General features: G+C 38.0%; 3 protein-coding genes across 10 annotated transcripts in view; 2 read left to right on the top strand and 1 right to left on the bottom strand.

Annotated features, from left to right (window-relative positions):
- The first annotated feature begins 803 nt into the window (after positions 1 to 803).
- znf330 (zinc finger protein 330) lies at positions 804 to 8,107 on the top strand. Its single transcript, XM_041037263.1, has 10 exons — positions 804 to 876; positions 1,276 to 1,452; positions 1,564 to 1,583; positions 1,693 to 1,763; positions 2,590 to 2,666; positions 3,184 to 3,310; positions 3,394 to 3,498; positions 3,664 to 3,710; positions 5,298 to 5,415; positions 7,168 to 8,107. Exons 2-10 carry the CDS (start codon positions 1,333 to 1,335, stop codon positions 7,458 to 7,460), a joined length of 978 nt encoding a protein of 325 aa, XP_040893197.1. The 5' UTR covers positions 804 to 876; positions 1,276 to 1,332; the 3' UTR covers positions 7,461 to 8,107.
- A 201-nt stretch (positions 8,108 to 8,308) lies between these two features.
- Positions 8,309 to 15,130, top strand: il15 (interleukin 15). Of its 5 annotated transcripts, none has more exons than XM_041037265.1 (6): positions 8,309 to 8,603; positions 12,841 to 12,893; positions 13,484 to 13,571; positions 13,773 to 13,817; positions 14,148 to 14,276; positions 14,567 to 15,130. In XM_041037265.1, exons 1-6 carry the CDS (start codon positions 8,535 to 8,537, stop codon positions 14,669 to 14,671), a joined length of 489 nt encoding a protein of 162 aa, XP_040893199.1. In that variant the 5' UTR covers positions 8,309 to 8,534; the 3' UTR covers positions 14,672 to 15,130. The 5 variants fall into 5 exon arrangements, with proteins under 5 accessions (XP_040893199.1, XP_040893202.1, XP_040893198.1 ...); XM_041037268.1 differs by having other exon boundaries at positions 12,841 to 12,919; XM_041037264.1 differs by having other exon boundaries at positions 12,837 to 12,919.
- Positions 15,131 to 15,498: 368 nt separating this feature from the next.
- inpp4b (inositol polyphosphate-4-phosphatase type II B) overlaps positions 15,499 to 18,398 on the bottom strand; it is a 103,065-nt gene continuing 100,165 nt past the window's right edge. For 2 of the 4 annotated variants that reach the window (XM_041037259.1, XM_041037260.1), the window contains one exon: positions 16,816 to 17,911. In XM_041037259.1, the coding sequence (XP_040893193.1) occupies positions 17,779 to 17,911 (133 nt within the window). In that variant the 3' untranslated portion in view covers positions 16,816 to 17,778. Of the gene's footprint in view, positions 15,531 to 16,815; positions 17,912 to 18,398 lie in introns of those variants that run through there. The other 2 variants (XR_005894007.1, XR_005894006.1) reach the window with 2 other exon arrangements.

Raw genomic sequence — 18,398 nt, 5'->3', positions numbered from 1 at the left:
TAAAAAATAACCTCTTATTTTATACGTTACATAATGCAATTAGCATTTAACGTTATTGAGCACAAGCAACAATAAAAAAACATCAGTGAAAATGTCACTAAATTTTAATCAATCAATTAATCAGTATAATTAATTTTTGTTTTTACATATAGAATGAATAATTGAATTTTACAATAGAACTGTAAAATTATTTCTGCAGAAAGCAGCAGAAATCGTTATGAATCCAGTAAACACCATGCAGGTATGATGCCATAGATGCTTGTACACCTAAAGTTGGAAGTTGTTTTCAGTGTTTACGAAAAAACGCCTATGCGTGGTTATGTTTGTTTGTAATTTCTTGTTGCACTGATTGTATGCCAGTGTCACTAACGATGCTCACATCTAGGGTAACAAAAGTAGTTATTTAATAGAGACAGTAGATCTACCAACTTCCCCACAAATAGCTGCAAGACCCGATCTGCATTTGATTGAAATTAATTCCATTGTTAAGTTCAGAAAAAAAAAATGTATCGTTACAAATAGAATCAGTTAAGGCTCTTCTTTTCAGCGCATGGACAACTTAAGGTTAGCAGGTTTATACAAAAAGTTATAGTGAAAAAAGAAAATCATCAGAAATTACCTGTTATATATAGTCTTTCTATCTGAATTTGACTTGCATAACAGGTTCCCTGTCTTTAGCTATTAAATTAAAGGCGTATTAACATTTATAACTTACTTACAAAGCAATCCTAAATGAATATTTATTTAGGTACCGTTACTGATTCGCATTTAGAGAGCACGGAACTCAGATGTGGGAACGAATCGTTCAGCAGTGTGTTTCAGTCCGTTCACTTTTTCAGATCGGACTCAACCGCTGTCGCAGTGCTGATCTTTTCGGTAAAAATGTTGCCAGTCATACTCATAAATGTGTTGTGACTCTCAGGACCATTAATGTAACTGCCAGGCAGCCTAAATGTTATATATAAACTGTTATTACTAAAGTCAGTTTCATTACTTCACCATGTGTCTCTGCGTGTTTTAGTAACTGGCTGAACAGCTAACCAGCAGTAACACAAACGTTCTAAACTTTTCTTTGCCGTGAACGCCTCATAATACACCACACACACCACAATCTACTTTGCTACCTACCTAAACGCAACGTGTACTTAATAAAGACAGAAGTCAACTTAACAACAAAAAAAATAAATAACTTGAATCCATTCTTGGTTAGCTGAATCGCTTACTGATTAGCTTTCAGCGTGTCCACCATCGGTAGTTTGTGTTGTGCGTTTGCAGGTAACCTGAAGTAAAACCTGCCGTCAGCTCAGTGGACGTCGACCCGCTGAACCAGAGATGCCCAAGAAGAAAACCGGTGCACGGAAAAAGGCCGAGAGCCGTAAAGAGCGAGAGAAACAGGTCCGAGCCAGCCGGGAGCATGTTGATGTGGCCAAACACCCCTGCAACTCCAACATGGTGAGTCGATGTATAATACATAATAGATAATGTCAATGCGACTGTTTCATATCTTCAATACTGACATAGTTTATTTCTGTGCAAATATATTTACTGTGATCTGTTTTGTAGGAATGTGAGAAATGTCAGAGGTAAGTCATTTTATTGGTTCTTCTAAAGCCGTTCAGATGCAAGAACAAGTAGACTGTTACTGGTGAACCAGTTAACAAACATATTTTTCTTTGTATTGTCACCGGTTAGAAAACAGAAGAACAGAGCTTTCTGCTACTTCTGTAACTCAGTGCAGAAACTGCCTGTCTGCGCCCAATGCGGTGAGTAACCTGTGTGAAGTTCATATGTGTGTTAATGGATGTACTTTCTCTTATCTGTCTGTCATCTGTGTGGCACTCAGCCCCAAACCCATGCATTCATCCTGAAGATGTAAACCTTTACAAACATGTTAAAGATATATTCATTAATTTACTTTTTAAAAAAGGCTTAGTAATTCCTTTAACAGCTGGGCAAATTCAGCCGGGTACTGTAGTAAGTATTCATTTATTATAATAAGGGAAGATGTCAGTCAGTGCAACTGTGTGGCTCTCTGATGTTCTGTTAATAAGTTTTGCACAACAATGGAGGTCTGTGATGAAATTATGCTGTTGAAAGATCAATGGTGAAAATTTGCTGCAGCAGAGGTCAAAGTGTCTTTACTATTACACCCTAAGAACAGGTCAAGTTTGAAAAATGCTGGATCCTGCACTTCCCGTAGTGCTTCCTGACCTAGTCTTTTGTTAGACCCTCTCTGACAGGTCTTGTAAATAGCCATGTCTTTTGATATCCATGCCTGCAGTTTGTAATCCAGCTTCTCTATTATAAATTTGAAGCCTCAAGGCCAAGCTAAGTTAACTCTGATGGCATCATCAGGGGATTTATTTTCTCCAACACTCCACTAAACACATTGTACATCTGTTCTCACAGACAGTAGTATTAACCGTGACAAGTAAGCTGATCCTTGTGTAATATCTGTGCCTGCATAAACTTTTATCATCATAATTAAATGAAAGATACTATAATCACATCAGAATTTAACATATAATGACATTAAAATATGCTGACACCTTATTAAACTGTGAAATGTTCAAATGTTCATGTTGTTAGGCAAAACCAAGTGCATGAAGTCATCAGATTGTGTCATCAAACATCCTGGGATCCACAGCACTGGAATGGCCATGGTGGTAAGGTTGCAACATTTCTGAACTGATATACTCACGCAGCAAGTTTTCCTCTTTGGTTATTGTAGCAATGCAAGACCAGGTTTTTTATGCCTTCGCTCCAGCGACTGCCATGGCTGAACTGAGGAACAGAAGGGCAGATTGTTACCATAGTTCCTTCAACTTGACTAGTTGCATTTGTTGTGCAAATACAATCGGGACCTAATAAGTAAGGCCATCATAATAATCATCTGTGAAAAGGAAGGAACACATTGTCCAAGTAGTATCAGATAATGCACCAGAGTAATGATATGAAACATATTCAAGATGTAAGTGATGAATGATCTGTGCACGTCTTACTTCAGCATTTTGCTTTCATAATTCAGCATGAATTAAAAAGCTCTTTGCAAAGTTTTAAATTAGCTGCAAAACAATCCTTTCTTGTTTAAGGTCAGTTTATTTATGCTTTCACAGAGGCCCTTGAAAAAATGTGTTTAAACTGTCTAATTTTTGTCTTTATAATTCTCATCTTGGCCATAAGGGAGCAGTATGTGACTTCTGTGAAGCTTGGGTGTGCCACAGTAGGAAATGTCTGAGCACTCACGCCTGTACATGTCCCCTGACTGATGCAGACTGTATTGAATGTGAGCGTGGTGTATGGGATCATGGTAAGAACCCACCTGATTAAATTCACCAAGTCACATCAGCGCCACACCAGAAATCCCCACGGCTGTTTTAACTTTTTGAACAGGAGGACGAATCTTCCGTTGCTCCTTTTGTCAGAACTTCTTGTGTGAGGATGATCAGTTTGAGCACCAGGCAAGCTGCCAAGTCCTTCAGGCAGAAACATTCAAATGTGAGTCATTGAGTTTTACTTTCACATAGTAATTCATTGACCTTTTGTGGTTAATGGGGAAAGTAGTGTATGTATGCTGGAGAATGATATCTAGAGGGTATGTGTGCAGCAAAGAAAACTTGATTGTTTACATTTTCTTTTGCCTTGTCTCACATTCCGCTTTAGGTGTTTCATGTAATAGACTGGGACAGCACTCCTGCCTGCGCTGTAAGGTGAGGGAAACATACTCAGTTGGCAGTTTTCTAAGCCTAAATAAAGTTTACTCTTACATTTGCCTTCAGTTTTCCTGATCATGGAAAATGTTTCTGGAACACAGGAAATGAAGAAGAAATTAAGCAATTATGTCTGAGGAAACACAAACATTAACAAACAGTTTAGTAAAAATAGAATACATTTACATAACACTTTTCACATCATAAAATAGGGATCTGTTAAATAAAAGAAACAGATAATCCACTGCCAGTTTCATTGAATGGGTAAGGTTTGATTTTTTGAAACTCTGTCTTAATACAATGTTTAAAAGTTTATTTTTTGGGTATAATCACTCCTCCTCTATATACTGGCCACAAAGAAATCTCTACCTAACATGACCGTACCATAAGAGACAGAAGACAAAATTTCCTTTATCTGTGTAAACATGGATTTAAAGTTCAGCTGAAACTAATTTAAAATTCCCCTGAGACAGCTAAAACTATTGAGAATCTCTGTGTGGTGTCACTGCTGTTTTGTGTTCGGAAAAAAAATATTAAATGACAACCAGTATCCCCCTGACACTGCTCTTAATGGAAAACACCGGGACTAACTTTTTTCTATAAATACCCTGAAAGCAGTGAGGCGCTCTGTAGGTGATGCAAGCAAAAGGGAAGAATGAATGAGTGGGTTTTTCTTGTAAGATATGGATGCATGACAATGACTTACTTGTCTACACAAGCCTGAAGTCCTTAAAATGTATCTGTGCATTCATTAGAGTCAGGGAGAGAACTTCATGTTTGCACACTTCACTGTGATGTATATTTCATTGTTAAATAAACTTTCCTTTTTGCTCGTCAGACTTCACTAATGACAAAGTGAAGTTTTTAGAAGTTCATTGAAAATGATAAACTGAATTCTCTTGTTTACAAAAGTATTCAGACCTTCAGTATTCAGTACTTTGGCAGCACTATGAGGTTTGCGCATCTGAATCTGGGCAGTTTATCCCACTTTTCCTGGCATATCCTCTCAAGCAATGGGATTTGAGACTGGGCTTTGGCTGGACCACTCCAGTGTTGTCTTGGCTGTGTGCTTTGGGTCATAGTCGTACTCAGGTGTCGCCCCCAGTCTCAGGTCTCGTGCACTCTGGAGCAGATTTTCTTCAAGGACCGCTCTGTATTTGGCTGCACTCATCCTTCCCTCAGCACTCCACCAGTAAGTGGAGTGCTGAGGGAAGGATGAGTGCAGTCAGTTTAGCAAACAATCAGTTTAGTTTACCACAGGTGGACTCTCGTCAAGGGACAGACACATATCAATGATAATTAAAGTAAACAGGATGGACCTCACCACAGTTTGAAGCACCACAGCAAAGCGCCTGAATACTTCTATAAATAAGAAATTTCAGTTTTTGACTTTTAATAAATTTGCAAAAAACATTTTTCCACTGTGGCTTAGTGAGTATAGATTGTTGGGTAAAAATGGCAGTTTTATCCATTTAAATGAAATCTACCACATGAAGTTCTCAAAAAGTGAAGGGGTCTGAATGCTTTCTGGAGCCACTGTATGTGCTGATTATTTTCCATGTGATGATTTTGACTCTGTCCTTTCAGGCCTGTTACTGTGATGACCATGCCAAGAGTAAGGTCTTCAAACAGGAGAAGGGCAAAGCTCCACCATGTCCCAAGTGTGGCCACAAGACGCAGGAGACCAAAGACCTCAGCATGTCCAGTGAGTCTTATACAAACCTTAAATACACCCAGAGTTGTTCTTGTTCCAGTAAAGCTGTTATTTGGAGGAAGTTGCATTAGCCTCAGCATACGTGCTGAGTCATGATTTTGAAAATGAAACTTACAGTTACACAGAAAGTGTGAAAACAGGGACATTTAGGAGAAATGAATTTATTTCCCATAAAAGAATTTCCTCAGAAAGTTTTTCGTCTATTTTAATACAATGTATGCTAATTACATTTCTCTTGTTTCTTGGCTTTGTGTCCTATTTTCCTCATTTCAGTTTTTTTCAGTTTATTGTTATTTATTATATATGTTATAAAATATAGATATTTTTATAGTTTATAGTTTTTATAGTTATTTTGACACATTTTTCTTACTAAATAAAAGAGGTGCATCTGCACCAAATGGCACTGGTCAGATACATGTAGATCTTGTGTGATTACTTCAGTTATAGCATTGTATTATAGCAGTGTAACCAGTGTAATGGGTAATGTGATATAAGTGGTAGGGCTTGATGGTTCTTCCTCTATCAATAGTAATCAACACACAGTGAAATGTTACAAATCACAGACTCTGTTGGCTGCATGATAACACAGATATTCTCTCAAATGCATCATTTTCATTTGATTGATATCAGTTTGGACTTGTCTGCACAGGAGAGTGTAACAAGAGTTGAGACAAAAATGAGTCACACAAAATTCCTCTGACAATTCCTGACTTCCTGTCTCAAGGAGCTTTACCAATGAATTTGTAGTGACTTGCAAAGTTACTTTTTTAATTATCTGAATATTGAGTACCAGAGTTAAAATAACAGTCAAAACAGGAAAAAAAAATGTAGTTTGATGATGATTAAATGCTTTGTAGTTTAAATGCTTTCTACAGTAAGCTGCTACTCAGCAGCTTCACATGTTCAGTGTACCAAAAATCACATCATTCAAATCAGTAATTTGTTGTAGTAGTATTCATTTCATTTTTTCTTTCTGTTGAAGTCACTCTATAACCAATTTGAGTGCGTGAACAGCCATAATAACAAAGTTTCAATGATTTACAACCATGTGTGTCTGAACCAATTTGTGTCTCTTGTAATGTGTGAGTATTACTATTACATTCAAATCACAGAGGTAAATGTTTGATTTACCAAATAAATAAATAAATAAATAAATGATCTTTTAAAAAACAAACCTAGAAGGTAATTTAACAACACTGGTCGAGGTTATGAAGATATTTACAGAATCCTCAAGGACTCTTCAAGCATTTGGATGAAAAAAATATTGTCCTCTGAATGATTAAAAAAAAAAAAAGATTTTTGACCTATTGTCAATTCTCAATTTGCATAATGTGAAAGAAAAATTAAAAGGTTATACTGTCAGTATCAGCAACAGGAAATGTAATTTCCAGCTTCCTGAATAAGAGGGAGAGTCACAACTCGAGAAATGGGTTTAAAATGTTTTTCTGTCATGCAATGGATGGAATATTTTTTTCATTCAGATGGTTCAGAAACCCTTTTAGGATTCTGGAAATACCTTTAGAAATGCAGTAAATGTTGTTAAATAACCTTCTGGGTTTCTTCCCGGGTGATCTCCGGGTGTTTATTTCACAGGAAAACAGAGACTTTGTGACTCATCCTATGATAATACATAAAAAGCCCAAGTGGGCTTTTTATCCTAAAATAGGTTTGTGTCTCGTGACTTTTGTATCACTGTTCCAGTAAACAAATCCAGAGCTAATTACAAGTCTGTGTTTTCTGCAGCTCGCACGTTGAAATTTGGCCGTCAGGCTGGCGCCGATGATGATGACGATTATTACGATGGAGCATCAGGGTACGACTCCTATTGGAAGAACATAGCATCTGGCGGCCGAGACCAACAGGATGACTACGGAGAGGATGATGACTGCGAGGAAGACGAGTATGAGGAGGATGAGGATGAGGAGGAGGAGGAGGAAGACGAGGAGGAGGAGGAGGAAGGGGAAGAGGAAGGGGGTGAAGAGGAAACAGCTGCTGATTCCCTGGCTGGTCTTAAATTAGACGGAACTGCTGCCTGAACTAAGACAGAAACTGGAGAGCTTGTTGGTGGAAAGCCCAGTCCCATAGATCCAAATGATCCTCAGTGGATGTTCTCAATTGTTAACTGTGGAATTAAGGGACGTCCATGTAAAATGAAAATTCCACAAGAATTTAGCTGGTATAACTAAGGATGGGTATCAAGACTAGAGTTGGAACAGTACCTGAATTTCTGCTCAAATGTTTATTCTTATACCTAATATAAATGTTTTTCAACACAACCCACACAAACCACTGTGCAAGGAAGTAAAAGAATAAAATAAGTTGCCATGTTTCCATTCAAATCAGAAAGTCTGTTTGTTTTTTTTTTAAACAAAATTGTGAATATGACCAGACCTTCACTGTAAACTGTTGCTACTTCACAGATTTTTTTAAATATTAAATGCTTATGACACATTTACTTGACAAAAACAAAATTGAGGTTTCTATATCCAGGTCAAGAGACAGCTTTCCCCCTTTCATTGTCACAGTCGGGGATGAGTTAAAGCACTCGGAATTCCTGGGGCTAAAATTAGCTGTGAGACTTTTTTGCTTTTCTTTCTTTTCTTTTTTTTTTTTTTTTGTGGTAATTTGGTAAATACTCTGGGGTCCCTTCTATCAGACAAGTAGCCCTGGTCTTTGTAAGGAGTTGCATTTGTTGAGACCTGTTTGTGTTAAATATACCATTAAATAATAAAATCTTTTTTTGACTGAGCTTTTTGAAAAGACAGAACAGTTTTGGTTACTATAACTCGAGAGCTTAATGTGTGCAGTTAGAGGGAAAAAAAACATCCCTCTGTAGCTGCCCTAACGCTACTGGTGTGCAACAAAGTGACGAATCAAAGGAGGAGTGAACTTCAGCTCAGCAAGACGATAGACGATAACGCATGTGTGAGAGTCGATCTCTGGGGCGAAATCTGGACGTCAGTCACGCCCGACTCATGTATCAGTAGCGCTGGACACGGGCCAATGAGGCACAACAGCTTCGTTATTTTCATTATCATAGCTGAAATGCAAAAATGTGATCTTGGCCTGTTGCTCCACTGGCTGGGAGACGAAACGCTGCCGCTGCGCAGATGACAGACTTCGTGACGACGTTCCTAATGATCTTCGTCCAGGTCACATGCCCCGGAGACCAGCGAGCGGTAGGCTGTGTGTGTGTGTGCGCGTGTGTGTACGTGTGTGGCACAGGTGAAGCCAACTACTAACCTACCTCGGGTTTGGACTTGTAGCAGGAGTAGGCTCCAAGTAGCGTTTTCATTTAAGAAGCTTCAAAGGTGTCAAAGTTCACACCGGTAGGAAATAAATAGAACGGAATGATCGGAGGTGTGTCACCTCATGGATCCACGTGGGCCCGGGGGAGACATTTCAGTTGTTGTCGGTGAAGCTTTTACTATCACGGTAATTTGGTCAAAACCACACGAATCACTTCTGTCAGTGATGTAGTTTCACTTTCAGTTCGAGTCGGGACGCGGTCTGCTCCAACAAGCTCCTCCTCCTGTTTGTGCAAAAAAACAAAAACCTCTGCACGGAACAGTGGAAAGTCGATTATAGTACTATGAGTTACTTCAACTTTTATTCCATTGCCTCTCAGAGCTGAAGGAAGAACTCAGACTGTACTGCAGTAAAAGTACTAATACCGAAATATAGAAATACTCTATTAGAGGGATGAGGCGAATATTGAAAATCTCAAGCAAAAGTACATGCTGTAAGTATTGTTATTATTATTATTATTATTATTCTTGTGTTGTAGAGTTAAATTGAGGACATTGCCATTTTGCTCATCAATCTACACTCAGCATGTACCCACAATGACAAGTGAGTTTTTGATTTATTTATTTTCAGTTTATTGAAAATCCAAAACGGGAATTTCAGTAAAAGTACACGAGTATTATCAGCAAAATTACTTAAAGTATCAACAGTAAACGGGGTTATCATGCAGAAAGATTTTTTCAGAGTAATATTATTAATAATACATTGCATTATTTGATATTATTACATAATTAAGAAATTACATAATTTCTTAATATGGAGTCACTTTTTAGGTACTTTACACATGGTTTGCTCTAACAAATTTGTATAATCATCAGCCTTAAAATATGAGCAGCTAAGAGATGAGTACTGAAGTGTTAAAAAGAAATTTGGAATTATGCTTATAGTTAAAGATTAAGCGAGAAAAATATGCCTAGCATGTGGCCAGGCTACTTCATATCTGAAAGAGCCGATAGTACCATGTTATCCCAACAGATTGCTTCGTTCCCAGAATGCAGGTTTGCTTATGGTTCCCAGAATCTCTAATAGTAGAATGGGAGCCTGAGCCTTTAGCTATCAGGCCCCTCTCCTGTGGAACCAACTGCCAGTTTGGGTTCAGGAAGCTGACACCCTCTCTAATTTTAAAATTAGGCTTAAAACCTTTTTTTTTTCTCGACAAAGCTTATAATTAGTTGTAGTTACAGTTTATAGATACTGTTACAGTTAAGGATAAAGCCCATAGTAGGGCTGGGTCAGGCAACCTAACCATCCCTCAGTTATGCTGCTATAGGCCTAGGCTGCTGGGGGACTTCCCATGATCCTCTGTGCACGTCTCTTCTCTCTTTCTCTCCTCAGACCCACTCTCACATGTATTAGCCTTTATTCCATGTCATTAACCCTGTGTCCTCTCTCTCCCGTAGTCCTGTGCTTGTCTCTCTCTGGTCTTTCTCTGTACCTTTCTGCAGGTATCTCTGGCTCCGGAGCTGCATGTTCTCTGTTTGTGGTCCTGGCTCCACCCACTTGCTGCTGTTTATTGTCTACAATTATTCATTTCTAACACATTACTATGTTTAATGTTCCACTCTGCTACAGATACATTTTGGAATAATATTTTATGCCAACTGTTATGGAAATAATTACTATCATAACTGTCATCTGCTGAGCACACAGTATCCACTAACTGCTCTGTAATCCGAATGCTGGCCCTCTAACATTGTCCACTGCTAACCCTGTTGTTATCATGTTTTATATGCTGCATGTCCTTCTCCTCCTCTCCTCCATTCCCAGCTGTCCTACCTTCCTCCTTTTCCTCCTTTCACCCAGCCCGGCCATCAGCAGGAGGGTCCCCCATATGAGCCAGGTTCTGCTCGAGTTTTCTTCCTGTTAAAAGGGAGTCTTTCTTGCTAATGTTGCCTTAAGTGCTTGCTCTGGGGTCAGGCTGTGGGTCTCTGTAAAGCGCTTTTGCTTGTGGAAGGCGCTATATAAATAAAATTGAATAATATTTAGGGTTGGAAAGTCAATCAGATGGCCAAAAAAGAGATTCAAAACAGTTCTTCCTCCAGAATGGATTTGCATCATCATCTTTCCTCTGCCAGTTAAAATAAAGAAAAAGCCTCTCTGGGCATGAGACAGATGGAAACACTGTGACAGAGATGGATAACAGGAGCAAATGTGGTAACCAGATGTGCGTTACAGCAACATGATCAAAATAAATCAGTCAAACAAATTAGTCAGGGGGCTACCTATGTAGTTATAATGTACTCCAATAAGAACACATGTCAGCCAGAGCCAAGTTTCATTCAGTGCTTAGCAACTACACAAAGCACAGAATGGAGGACATAATTTTGAATTGTTTGGGAGTTGAAATGATCAGTTGATTATTAATTTAGGTGATAACAAAACATTAAATGACAAATTATTTTGATAGTGTTTTCGTAATTTGTCACTGCTTATGGCCTCTCAAATCTGAGGATCTTATGTGTTTCCATATGACACTAAACAGAATATTTCTGGGATTTGACCTGTTAAGTCTGGATAAAACTAACAGTTTGAATACATCACCTTGATCTCTTTGGAAATGGGCATTTTTCTGACACGGGGGGGTAACTGATGGTCTGGCCTGCAAGTGACATGAGAGAGCACATAAGATCTATCTATTAAATGTTGAAGATGTCTATGTCCACCTTTTGTAGAGGCTTAAAATGTTGTCGTGATAACCAATCAAAAACTCTTTTTTTTTAGCACCCACTTCTTAACCATTGGGTGGTTTATATCCATAATGTGGTCATATTAGCCAGACATGGTCACCAACTCTACAAACTAGGTCTAAAAAAGGTGTGCGAGGGCTTTAAAATAACCCCTGGCCACAGTCAGCTGCCAGTGAGTACTATGTGCCATTGAGGTTGACAGGATTCATGCCCTCTGACTAGTTGGCCACGCTGAGACCTGGCATCCCAAGCAGACAGCTCTAAGTCATGTCACACCTGGCTTTAAATTGTGTCTCCACATGCTTCTTGAGTGACTAGCTGTGATCGGATCTCACTTCCTTACTAACAGTGTCTAGCCTACTGGAAATTAAAAGAGGAAGAAGAAATCAAAACATCACAGACTGGGCCTGTTCCTTGGCATGTTCCAGGCAAATCAATTTGCCCAGGGGTTTGACACACCTGTATCTTTATGCGCTTTTTGAAATTTTTAGACATCAAAAGCCAGTTTTTACACAATTTGTATAACTTGTATTTGCTTATGAAAGAGTATGTACATGTGGTACTTCAGTGTGGCGCAGAACACATTTGCTTTCACATTCCTTAAAGACTGTGACCCTGTGCTGCCCAGACCACCTCCAAATATGGTCTGAGTGCCTGAATGCGTCTCAGCACATCTTGGGTGCATTCAAACATACTTAGAGCTGTCCACTTGTGACTGGACGCATGTTAATGCCTGGACTGAGCAGGGCCTCTGAGACACTGCAGAGTCCACAGAGAGCAGCAACAGTGGTTCTTTGTGTGCAGAGCAGTGGGATTTAATATTCCAGTACTTAAAACTGCTTACTCTTATATAATGTTGTAGCAATTTGAGAGAGTGGGACTGAGATGCAGTAAGAATAACTGAAGAGGGAAGGCAGAGAACACTTTATGTATTCATAGGACCGAGACAGCCTGTCTGGAGAGTGATGCAGCCTAATCAGAGTCAGAGAGAAGCAACTGATGGTAAGCTCAGACGAAAACTGATGTGAAGTGAGATGGAGTTTAGATTTAAAATATTTGGCCAGAACAAGGCAAATTGCAGCAAGAGCAGAACTTAAACCTGAATTAAGCACAAAATATAAGGTTCGTTAGTGGGAAATCTAGTAACCTCAAGACTGATTTTCAAAATTCACAGTGAATTTCACTGATCTTCACTGTGATCACTGTGATCACAGTGATGCACACTGTTTGTTGAAGTCAGGAAACAGTGTGTGGGTTGTAAATCAAAATGAATAAAGTAAAAAGGATTTTTTATCACTTCATTTTTTACCTTAGGTCTTGAGTGTGTCTGTTTCAGATTTAAATGGTGTTTGTATATAATACTGTATAACCTGAGGCGTGACATTAACCAACACTAACATTCCCTTGAATTATTTCTAGAAAGGCGTCCAGTTCCAGTCGACCTGTAACCTGTGCCAAGAGAGCCACAAAACTCAGGTGTGGCTTTGTTTCTTAGTTCTGAGGTAGGCATACAGTGTGCAGCTTGTTTCTCTACAGTTAAATATTGGTATTGGTTATCATACTTAAAACAATGACAAAGAAATTGTTTCTGTAATCCACAATGTAGCTACATTTTTCATTTGAGAAAATGTTGAGACATTAACAACAGAACATTTTATTTCTAGTTACAAGAAATGGAGTGTGTCATGTATGGTTCATTATATCAATTTGAAACTGAGAAATTACCTTTCATCCAAAAACTCTTCTTGATATCTTGATGTTACTCATCCATACCATCATAAATAGTTTAACACTAGAACTGCTTCCAACATAATTTCCTTGTATCTGTAGATCAGCTGCATTTTTACACAACACCAACAGACAAGCAACGTGCCAATTCCATGGACTGTTGAGAATAGCATAGTATACAAAACACAATCATTTCTAAACACTGACATTAACATACTAATTTCTAACTAAAGCTGAACGCTGTGACATTCAATATAGAAGAGACCCAAAACATCAAACAAGATGTCCACATTCTCATAATTATGTATAATAATCACTGTCTCTTCGTTCTCTTAAAGCTCCCTGAGTATTTCCACCTGTGCTGCTTCGGCAGACAATACACGTCCTTTACAGTTTTGCTTGAAGGCGCTACAAAACAGGATTGAGGTGAGAGAAGGTATCAAATAAAATAAAATTTAGGTTATGTAAATTTTTTCTACCACTTGTGAGAAAAGCATTTGTTTATACCGTAGGAACTGTCATATTTTTTATGTTCACTGATGCTTTGTTGACACGTTCCTGTAGTGTATCCCTGTTACACTGTAACTGTAGTAGATAATTTTCAATTTCTTTCTTTCCCCTTTTCAGAAATCTGATGCTATGCTGTATGCGCCATCGGTTAATGACATTAAAGTAAGTTGTAAAAGTAAATATTAAAATTTCAGTACTTAATTTAGGAAAAAAAAAACATCAGAGGACATAAACGTAAAAGTCCATCCTTGACCCTGGAAACAGTAGATTGACACAACAATCCAAACTCAAGCTTAATGCTAAATGTCGAGCTGGGACAGCAGTAGCAAGTAAGTAAATAATTAAATTTATTCATTTGTGACGTGATCACGATCAACTGACTGTCTTGGAGCTAACACAGCTAGATAGACATGGGGATCCTTATTTATACCTGTTAATGAGATAAACCTGAAACTGTACGTGTCCATACTGATCCACCTCTTTGTCTTCTAGGAGAACTGTGAAAATGTGTCACTCAAATGTTACATGTTGGAGTTGATAATGGTCCTCAATGAAGAAGAAGTTAACGATACTATAGCAAACTGCATCTTTAACTTCAATGACATTCTGCGTCCCAACACTGTAAGTCCTGTTTACAAAATCCTTCAGGGAGTGTCTGCACATCGCAGAAAAATGCTTCTTTTTTATCAACCTGTCATTCTTACATAACCACTGATAAAGCAAGTATTTAAAACAGTCTACAGTGTATCTATGCAGCTTTTCATGGCTCATTATCCTTCCTATACAACATACTATATTACAAATTGTCAGTATCATCTTAGCTTTTATTTGTAAGTCTTTTTTAGTATTTTATTTGCATTTTATTAAACATGTTAAATTAATATGTTTAACTGTGTCTGTCTTAATTTTAGGTCGGCTGTCCGCCATGTGAAGCTTACTCACTTAAAAATATTACAATATTCCTGGACCGCCTAAATAACCTTTTGGAAAAAATGACTGCACAGAAGAACAAGTAATATGATGTAAATAATGTAAGGTACAAATGTGTATTTGTATATATCTTTGAAGAATTGTGGCACTGTTTTTATTTTATACATATCACAGTGCGTCTGTCAGCCTGTAACAAACCATGCCATCCATAAGCCCATATGAAAGGTTGTATATTATTTTAGAATGCATACAGACCAAACTAAATTTGATATCTAAAACATAACAGTTTAAATGTAAAAGATGATAGTACTACATTACAGGCCACTGTTTTTTTGTTTTTTTTTTCTGTACAGATTTTTCTGTCACCGTGTGTCACAATTTGCCCTTCAGTCGTACTGTTTTGAGAAATGTATTAGGCAGCATAAAGTAGCGGCATGCACTGTACATAGAGAATGTATAACATTATAAAGCTCATTACTTAACACTACCGAATGTAATACCTATGATACAGTATCTGCTCACGCCAGTAAATGATCTATACAGTCTTCAATTTTCTTATATCTTTATTTTTTTTCTTACCATATTCTCAAGTCGTTGCTCTGTGCTCTATGAGTGTTTTTTGTCAAAAAGACAAAGTTATGCTTAGACCATTGTGTTAAAACAATGCCAGCAGAGAAGGAGTGTTCCCCCAGAGGCTGGAGGCATGAAAGGAAAGCCAGGAAATCCAGTTTGATCTCTAGGTTTGTGTTATTAATTTGTATGACAGGCCTTATTTTGGAGGATGTAGTTTTTGGTGCTGTTGAACTGTGATTGAATAATACTGAAAGGTCTTTCTGCTTTAGCGTACTTTTGTTGATACAAAGATAATGAAAGGTCAACTCCCCCATCTGGAGGAGAAGAGGTCATCCTTCCTGAGGCCATGAGACAAGGCCGGATATTCTGGTCCTGCAAATAAGATGAATAGTACAACATGCATTTAAAACTAGAAACTACAGGTGTAAAATACAGAAAAAACCCCCCAAAAAACTGTACATTCTGCTCAGTATGTGAGGAGTATGCTAACTGTAATCTGTGATCTGATCAGTTTTAACCCAAGCATCAAGTCCTTGAATATGAAAATGACTTTACACCAACATGCAAATCAATATTTAGACAAGACATTCGATTTGCCAGAAAAATCTTGCCCTTGCAGAGAAGAGCCCCAGTACGGAGCTTGGGTTCTGCATGGTTACAATGAGCGACTTGTCTATAACAATTTCAAAAATCGCTCTAGCAACATAATAAATCCCTCTGTTGTCAGAGTATGCTTGGCATGTGCAAAACATTCCTAGTTTTTCCACAGCCCAGCCAAGATGCACATACTCACTGCACTATCACCACCTCTGGGAAGCTCTGCCTTAAGTGCTATCTTATCATCCTTCCTTGTTATTTAATGATTGAGGGAAGATTGTGTGGAACACACACAGATTAAAAGCTGCAGAGTAACTTCAGATGTTTGTTTTGAAATTTTGACTCTTTTTAGCACATATGTTTTTTGCCTTGACTGTTCCATTGGCGGGAACATAAGCTAAAGCTGCTAGTGTCCTCCGCATACTTCGCAGTCACCTTTTACAACTACAGGGGATAAGTATTTGATACTTATCCCCTGTAGTTGTATTTTGATTTGAAGTATGGGGTTCGAGGGTTTTAAGTCATTATACAAAATGTAAAAGTTCATTTTCATTCTATTCAGACAAAAAAGTGCTTAGTTTGTCTTTGTCTGTTTTACTTGAATATATCTTGCTTGACCAAATTGAGCCCAAAAATAGATGTTCTGTTTTTCACTGAATATGGATTAAATTATTTACTGTTGTAGTTTACTTATAATTCAGTTCAATTCAATTCAACTTATATAGCACCTTCCACAATCAAAATCGTCTCAAAGTGCTTTACAGAGACCCAGAGCCTGACCCCAGAGCAAGCACGTAAGGCAACAGTTTTCAAGGAAAAACTCCCTTTTAACAGGAAGAAAACTCGAGCAGAACCTGGCTCATATGGGGGACCCTCCTGCTGATGGCCGGGCTGGGTGAAAGGAGGAAAAGGAGGAAGATAGGACAGCTGGGAATGGAGGAGAGGAGGAGAAGGACATGCAGCATAATTTACCATAATTACCTGTTCAATTAAATGTACGCCTGTAATTGACCAGTATGAAAACTATTACACAAATATAATTTATACAATCACAATTTGCCCACATCAAACCAGTTTTTTATTTCATTTTAAATAGACAAATGTAAATTTTAAACATGCGTTACAGTCCAAGGTATCAACCCTTAGAATATAAAAATCATTTTAAAATACAAAAATAAATAATGGCATTCGTTTTACAGCATACAGAAATGGTGGTCCACTATCCTCATTCTATTCTAATTTCTAGCTGTGCTTCATGTGGTGTCACTGGGTTGTACCTTGAGATATAAATATACTACAGAAAAAGCTCAAGTGCAATCAGTGAGAGAATGGGCTGAGTGATCAAAAGGCAACAAGATTCTGGTTTTGAAATACTGGCATGTCCCCGAGGATAGTAGCTGAGGGCCAACATTATGAAAATACTAAATCTGCAGTCAAAAACAGCACATGGAAAGTTTGGACCTGAATATGCAATACCATAAAAATGTACTGATCCATTGCTGAAGAACAGCAGATATACATAAGCTCCCGTACAGAAGGTCATACTTTTAGTTTTTAAAACTTGCACTTTCGTCTTGTAAATCTCAGTAGATCCAAACATGGAATGAGGCCAAAAAAAAGTTCATTTACGTTGTGGATTATGTGACACAAGAGTCTCAACTCAAAGGTCCACTGAAATTTCTGAAGAAGAGAAATTCTTTGTGCCGACAAATGCAGGCTGAGGTCAGAAAAACATCATAAACGAACTGCACAAACGCTATGGAAAATAAAGAAGGTGAAAAAGGGAAAGTGCATTAATTTTGCAAGTAATACGAATCTGCTAAACAGGATGAGGGACTGAATAAACAGACCCCCATCAAATAGAAGCGCAACCAAGAACCAAACAAAACTAAATGAAACATCCGGCAAGTTGTTTTGGTTACAAACAACAAACAAGTTACACTTTCACTATCATTTCTAAACTTTCATACCTTCTACTTGGATGACACAGAACGACTGATTTTGTAGTACATGGCTTATGTTCTTAAGAGTCAACTTTGCCGTACGTCCCCTCTGGTGGTCGGTAGCACTTGGGAAAGGCCATCAGCTGCAACATGTTGAAGGCATATTTCCTGCATCTAATGTTCTTTTGAACGTTCTCAATCCGACATCCTTCTCTGATGGCCAAATAAAGAGGGTGAAGAGGAATGAGGGAACAGAAAGGAAAACAAAAAAGTAAACATGAGTGAGTTTTTAAATGATAATGATAGACACAAAAGAGGTTTCTCTCCCAAAATATAGTGGAATTTTGCCTGCAAACATGATGATTCCCCAGAATATTAATTTATGTTCTTACTGAATATAGAAGTATTAAGTACTTGTGTGATTATTATTGCATCATCATTTTTTTAATTGTTAAAAATTTACTTAAAAATGTCTTTTTTTTAATAAAAGTGTAATGGTATGGAGAAGATTTTGGAACATTATTATAGACTGTGGCAACATTCAGGATAATAGCATTTTCAGAATAGGTGTGGTGCAAATCCAACACACTGATAAAAATAAACTAGGTGATGGTAAAGGGTTCAGAATTTGGCTAAATGTCCCGCTGCAGCGCAGATCCACACACCCACAACATTTAAAACCGTCGGCTAAACAATAAGG

Source organism: Toxotes jaculatrix, chromosome 4, assembly GCF_017976425.1.
Source record: "Toxotes jaculatrix isolate fToxJac2 chromosome 4, fToxJac2.pri, whole genome shotgun sequence".
In the NCBI taxonomy this organism is placed as follows: domain Eukaryota; kingdom Metazoa; phylum Chordata; class Actinopteri; family Toxotidae; genus Toxotes; species Toxotes jaculatrix.
The sequence above is the reverse complement of the archived record's forward strand: the minus strand, read 5'-3'. Positions and strand labels throughout refer to the sequence as shown.

Coding starts and splice junctions, on each gene's coding strand:
- znf330 (XM_041037263.1), top strand. CDS start 1,333: ATGCCCAAGAAGAAAACCGGTGCACGGAAAAAGGCCGAGAGCCGTAAA. Junction 1,584..1,692: donor GAATGTGAGAAATGTCAGAG/GTAAGTCATTTT, acceptor GTCACCGGTTAG/AAAACAGAAGAACAGAGCTT. Junction 3,711..5,297: donor ACTCCTGCCTGCGCTGTAAG/GTGAGGGAAACA, acceptor CTGTCCTTTCAG/GCCTGTTACTGTGATGACCA.
- il15 (XM_041037264.1), top strand. CDS start 8,535: ATGACAGACTTCGTGACGACGTTCCTAATGATCTTCGTCCAGGTCACA. Junction 8,604..12,836: donor GCCCCGGAGACCAGCGAGCG/GTAGGCTGTGTG, acceptor AATTATTTCTAG/AAAGGCGTCCAGTTCCAGTC. Junction 13,572..13,772: donor CGCTACAAAACAGGATTGAG/GTGAGAGAAGGT, acceptor TCCCCTTTTCAG/AAATCTGATGCTATGCTGTA.